At 49.0% G+C, this 6,808-nt stretch overlaps 1 protein-coding gene across 1 annotated transcript in view; it reads left to right on the top strand.

Annotated features, from left to right (window-relative positions):
- The first annotated feature begins 209 nt into the window (after nt 1-209).
- CLDN10 (claudin 10) overlaps nt 210-6,808 on the top strand; it is a 63,811-nt gene continuing 57,212 nt past the window's right edge. Inside the window, exon 1 of the mRNA XM_072853977.1 lies at nt 210-279. Coding sequence (XP_072710078.1) covers nt 210-279 — 70 coding nt within the window. The remainder of the gene's footprint in view (nt 280-6,808) is intronic.

Genomic DNA, 6,808 nt, shown 5'->3' with positions numbered 1-6,808 from the left:
CACATGACTAAAGTACTTTTCTCTCCACGCAGTGGCATTACTAAGTCCCTGGGTTACAGAGAAACATGCTAGGAATACAGATTGTAGCTTTTATATTTTGTTTCTGTGGGCTGGGAGCTGCTATTGCTGCTACTGCATCGAATGAGTGGAAAGTCACTAGTCGAGCATCATCTGTTATCACTGCAACCTGGGTTTTCCAGGGTCTTTGGATGAACTGTGCCGGCAACGCACTGGGTGCTTTTCACTGCAGACCTCACCTTACTATCTTCAAAGTAGAAGGTAAGTAAGTCTAATTTAACTGGAACATACGGAGAGCTATGTCTATTGCAAGATGTGAGCCTGAGGAGAAAAAGATTATTTTGGCTTGTGCAAGAGATTATGAGTAAAGCATTGTGATGAACATAAGTAAAGGATATTGTAGGCAGAAGATCAGAAGCAACTTTGTAGGAATGATATGTATTCCAAGAAAGACACTAAGCTCTACTCTGTGGTTGGTAATATGCGATAAGTATACTGGACAAAGTTCCAGTAAATACGCTATCAGTAACAAACCACTGTTAGCAGAGAGATGGACTCAACTGTCTTCCAGCTCTACTTTCCATGCAAAAATAAGCATTCTGCTTGCTGGATGGGGAGGGGAGGAAAGATAGCAAGGTCTGTGACAGCTATCGGTACTCTTTTTAGTATCTAAGGAAATTAGATAGCAAAGAACCGCGTCCATGAATACTATGCAAATATTCACATGCTGGAAATTAAGTGCACGTGTATATACTTGCTGTATCACAGACTAATATTTTAACTTTAAAGATCAAAGGTGTACTGTTTCAGAATGTCCATTTGAATGGAAAGTGTTGGATTTGGAAGCCATCTATCAGAGCGTAAAAACAAATGGGGTCTTCTTGCCTTATATCAGGAACGGGTTTTCTCAGAGACAGGGACTATCTGAAAGTCTGCTACACAATGTGTTTTCTATTTTGCTCTGTGTATAAAGCAGTAGATGAAGAGGTTTGTTTCTATTTGTTGTTAAGCCTTGAGACAGTAGGCAAGGTAGCGTTTTCAGTGAAACTGTGTGTAAGCACTCACGAGGGCAAGGGCAGAGGGACTGTTTTCTCCTGGATGTGGGCAGCACACAAGCAAGATGGAGTCAGCCTAGAGTAGGAAAAAAAGGGTTAAGACACTGGTATTTTAGGGAACCAGAAAAGAAATCCAGGCTAGACAGAGCCAGTCTTCCAAAGCTTTTACGAGACCAGAAAGAAGCACAATTCTAAGATATTAACAGCCAGTGGCTGAACGAGATATAAAATCTACTGTTGCACGGTTGTTACCATATTACATAAACAGGGTCATAGGCGCACACACACACCTTGCACACACATGGAAACACGGGGATGTTACAGATCCATACCTTTTCTTGTCTGTCATGCCCCTGCCACATCAGACTGCATGCTGCAACATACAAATTGACTCTTACATGTACGAGGATTTTGAGATAAAACTCGGCATCATTTTTGTACACATTTTATCATGCCCTGCTCCAAACCGTCACAAATCACATGTGAGGGATGTGAATGGATAAGAATAGTTTTACTTTTAAAGAGTGCTGTTCATCAAAAATTACTTAAAAGGCATAGAAACTCACACATATGCTTTAAAAGGAAATATTACATCTTTGCAAATCACCATTTATGCATTATTTCTGCCAAGATTTAAAGGAAAAAAACCCAACTCTTCTTCTCAGGCACATATGATCAAATTTGTTTAAAGCAATGTAACTTCAGTAACTAGAAACTATCATTATCGCTATTATTACTAGTATAAAAGCTGCTTTCAGAATAGTCAGCTGTAATCCATTTGCCACTTTGTATTGTTACTATTATTTTGATAACTGGCAGATTGAAACTTGAATAAACAAAATACGCATCATTATGTGTGCATCCTTTAAATATATACTTAAGCATCTGAGTAAGATTTTGCTTATTTGCTGTTTAGTAACATAGACAAGAAATTTACAACAAATTAAAGTAGCATGCTCTTGTTAAAGTAAGCGAGTAGCAAGCTGCTGTACTGACATTTAGGAAGTCTAATTTTAACCTGCCAGTGCACGCACCAGCAAAGGGTAATGTTACATGTAGCATAAACACTACCGGGAAAGAGTGAGGTATTTTGTTTGGAAAACCTGCTAAACATAAACTCCTGGTAATCCAAGGAAAACAAGAGTTCAACATGGAAAGAGCTTTGTACTCTCACTCTGTCCTACATTGTAAAACAATAAAACACTCAGATTAAAGAAGTAATGAACTCCCATCTCTGTCCTCAGAGCCTCAACGTATCATCATTATTGGCATACTGATGTCAGGGTGGGCTGGCAATATAACTTTTTCTTCTGCACATTTATGATTTTATGGAATCTATTTGCAATTTGTCCTACAGCCAAAGATAACTCTGTTACACAAGCTCCCCCCTCCATTCCTACCTATCCATCTTCAGGTTACCCCACAGAAAGTATTAGCAGTAAATAACACAAGTCACTTCTACTCCAAAGCAGATGCATTTGATCATTAAAGTTTTGATTGCACTTTCGGGGGGATTCTGCAGGAGAGGCTTCTCCATAAGCTCTATGAAGTTTTAAGTTTTTCTTTTCCTATTTAAATCACAGTAAACAAAAAACGGACTCCAGAGGTCTTTCTTTTAGCAGGATTACCCTGCGGTCATTGGCAGTATGTAGATATGTACTAGAATTGACTTTCAGCTAAAGGACTAGTTGTGCTGATAGGAGCATAGCCAAGGCAATAAGAGCTCAGCTTCTGCAACCCAGCCCACCTACAGATCTTGAGGGTTTAATGTTTCTGGAAGTCTGGGTCAGCACGGCACACTAACGGTATCCAAGCTAGCTGGGCTGTTGCCAAATGTACGTGTACATTCACATGTACAGCCACAGTGTACTCCGCTGCAGTGACTGAAACATTCAGATGAAAGATCCTGGAGGAGTATGACATATTTACTTTAGCACAAATAATAATAGCGTTGTAGCTACAGTCATTTAAGGCAATGGGGGAGAAAGCAGTATCTTTTATTAAATCAGCTGCTTTGGGAGAAGTATGCAACAAAGTCATTCATCAGATCTGACACAAATACAGCAAGCTTCAAGCTAAATGTTATCTGGGAACATTGTCTCTTCAGTTAACTTGGTTATGATTATCAGTGCACCAGATATACTCATGGAAATTATATGATCAAAACCAAGGGACCATTACACACAGGCATAAACTCACACAGTCAATAAACTCCAGAAATTAAAACTAACAGAGAGACAATATTGTTTAACAAAACCACTAACCTCTGATTAACCTCTCAGTCCTTATCAATAAGAAGGACCCATAAAGTATCTTCAAAGGGTGAGCCTGGGAACTAAAGCTCCTAACTCCGCTAGAGTCAGTGCTGTTGTGGACTTCAGAAAGATACTCACTTTTTATAGCAGAGTTTCTACCCACCCCATCTCCTGCTAACTCCTTAGTGCTCCACAGGCAGTCGTTGCCTCTCTGCTCATTCCTCTCATGTTTATCATCCTGAATTCTTACAGTCCAGATTGGACAAGAAGTATTCTCCAAGAATTATTCTCCAGATTGGACAAGAACTAGCTTTTAGTTGTCTATGCTAGCACTGCTTAGATACTTTATTTAAGTATTTTGCTTTTGGTGATGCCAGAGAGAGCTGTCTCATTCACATAAAAAACCGTAACTGTAACTAGCAAACTGAATTGTGCCCACATCCCTTTCCTATGACACCTCCCTAGTCAATCAGGGCTTCTTCAAATAATTGGTTCAGCATTTGGTATGCCTAGCCTGTGGCAGTGTTTCACGACTCCTCTGCACTCTCTGGTTTTCCATGCCATGCATGGAAGGTGTACCAGAAAGTAGAGGAATTGTGCTTCCTTGAACCTGTGCTTGTTTGAGCCTCAGGTCTTCTGCTGGTATCCCTTTAGTCTTGCCAGTGCCTGTTTTGATAGAGCCAGGCAGGGCAAGCAGTGCTATGCTGATGGTAGCCAATATGAAAAGGGCAATGCCCAGGTGTTCTAGGTCACATCGGCAGACAGATTCAGAGCTGCCGTTTCATGAAGCTGCCACTGTAATATAGCTAAGAGGTGGAAGGAAGCTGAAACAAGGCAACTACTATCGCAGCACCTGTACCCAGAGCAGCCTTGCTTAGTCAAACACCATTTGAGTTCATCTGGGCGGGGAGAGCAACGCCAGCCACACTTCGGGGTGACACTAGCAACTTTCCCAGAGGGCTCACCCTCGAGCAGGAAAGGACTGACACGAGAGTTTCCCTCACCAGACAGAACCTTACTGCCAGGGAAAACACACTAGCCAGTTGGTTACTGCCAGTCGACAGCGAGCCAGCCAGATATCCCTGTGGCAGCCAAGGCCAGGCTTCTCCGAGCCTATGAGGAGGGAACTTAGTGATAAATGCCCCAGTGCCCAACGCCACTGCTCTGTGCTCATCACAAGTGGGGTTACATGGGGCAGGCTGAGTGAGGGCTGGGGCCAGACACTGCGCTCCTGCTCCCTGCTGCCTGCCAGATCCCCACGCCCTGCCTGCTCCCTGCCCGGCGCCCACAGCCCGCTCCCTGCCCGCTCCCTGCCCGCTCGCTGCCCGCTCCCTGTCCACTGCCCGCTCCCTGCCCGCACCCTGCCCGCTCCCTGCCTACTCCCCTCCCGCTCCCTGCCCGCTCCCCACCCACTGCCCGCTGGCTGCCCGCACCCTGCCCGCTCCCTGCCCGCTCCCTTCCCGCTCCCTTCCCGCTCCTTGCCCGCTCCCCTCCCGCTCCCTGCCCGCTCCCCGTCCACTGCCCGCTCCCTGCCCTTACCCTGCCCTCTCCCTGCCCGCTCCCCTCCCGCTCCCTGCCCGCTCCCTTCCCGCTCCCTGCCTGCTCCCCGTCCACTGCCCGCTCCCTGCCCGCTCCCGTCCACTGCCCGCTCCCTGCCCGCTCCCGTCCACTGCCCGCTCCCTGCCCACTCCCCGCCCACTGCCCGCTCCCTGCCCGCACCCTGCCCGCTCCCCTCTCGCCCCCTGCCCGCTCCCTTCCCGCTCCCTGCCCGCTCCCTGCCCGCTCCCCTCCCGCTCCCTGCCCGCTCCCCGTCCACTGCCCGCTCCCTGCCCGCACCCTGCCCTCTCCCTGCCCGCTCCCTGCCCGCTCCCCGTCCACTGCCCGCTCCCTGCCCGCACCCTGCCCTCTCCCTGCCCGCTCCCTGCCCGCTCCCTGCCCGCTCCCCGTCCACTGCCCGCTCCCTGCCCGCACCCTGCCCTCTCCCTTGTCCGCTCCCCTCCCGCTCCCTGCCCGCTCCCCGTCCACTGCCCGCTCCCTGCCCACTCCCCTCCCGCTCCCTGCCCGCTCCCTGCCCACTGCCCGCTCGCTGCCCGCACCCTGCCCGCTCGCTGCGCGCTCCCGGCCGCCAGAGGCGAGCGCGCTCCTCTCTCCATGGTGCTGCAGGCGCGGCCCCGGGGCAGCCCCGGCCGTGCCCGGGGGCGGTGCCGCGCTGCCCGGGTGGGCGCAAGAAGCTCCCTCTGGTCCTGGAAAGGCAGCGTACCTCGCCCCCGGCTTCCCCTGGGAGAGCGGCCACAGGAGAGGAGCGGTTTAACTGCACCCAGAGCCATGGCAAAGCAGCAGCCCAGCGTGCTTTTGGGGGATCAAAAGGGGAGAGGGCCGGGCCGTCAGTCAGGGGCGAATGGCCGCAGCCATCAGCAGGAAGGGAGAAATCCATCGGGGGGGTTTTCTTCAGACTGATGGCCAGCCACAGAGGACTCTGCTGAGGGGTACTCCAGGTAGTCAAAGGGACAGAGTCACGGGGGTCCGATACTGAGGTTGGAAGATAACCGCGTCTAAGAACTTTTCTGCAGCAAGCAAATCCTTCTAGGAAAAATGCTAACTTGAGGGAGGTGGGGTTGATTTGTGCTCCACAGACTGAGCCACCCCTCCGTTAAGTTTTTCTGCCCAATGAGTACAACATCCATTTGCTGATTTAGAAAAACAAAGTCAAAACAGCATTGGCAAAGTTGCATCAATATAAAAAGAAATATACGCTAGGATCAGTAGCGCAAATTTGAGAATGGTGACCATGAGACATGGGCAAAATTTCTCTCAGAGTTTTATGGCTTAATTCCAAAGTACTCTCCATTTCTCAGTAGGCAGAAGGGTCACTGTGCTGGTTTTGGCTGGGGTAGAGTTAATTTTCTTCATAGTAGCCAGTATGGGGCTATGTTTTGGATTTGTGCTGGAAACAGTGTTGATAACACAGGGATGTTTTGGTTATTGCTGAGCAGTGCTTACACAGAGCCAAGGCCTTTTCTGCTTCTCACCCCACCCCACCAGCGAGTAGGCTGGGGTGCACAAGAAGCTGGGAGGGGGCACGGCTGGGACAGCTGACTCCAGCTGACCAAAGGGCTATTCCATACCATATGGCGTCATGCTCAGCATGTAAAGCTGGGGGAAGAAGGAGGGAATGGGGAGACGTGCAGAGTGATGGCGTTTGTCTTTCCAAGTAACCATTACGTGTGATGGAGCCCTGCTTTCCTGGAGATGGCTGAGCACCTGCCTGCCCATGGGAAGGAGTGAATGAATTCCTTGTTTTACTTGCTTGCATGCATGGCTTCTGCTTTACCTATGAAACTGTCTTTACTTCAGCCCATGAATTTTCTCACGTTTACTCTTCCGATTCTCTCCCCCATCCCACTGGGGAGGAGTGAGCGAGCGGCTGGGTGGGGCTTAGTGGTCAGCTGGGGTTAAACCCCGACAGTCACTGTTTGGACT

Source organism: Ciconia boyciana, chromosome 1 (genome assembly GCF_034638445.1).
Source record: "Ciconia boyciana chromosome 1, ASM3463844v1, whole genome shotgun sequence".
Lineage (NCBI taxonomy): Eukaryota > Metazoa > Chordata > Aves > Ciconiiformes > Ciconiidae > Ciconia > Ciconia boyciana.
This window is presented reverse-complemented; position numbering and strand designations above follow the sequence as displayed.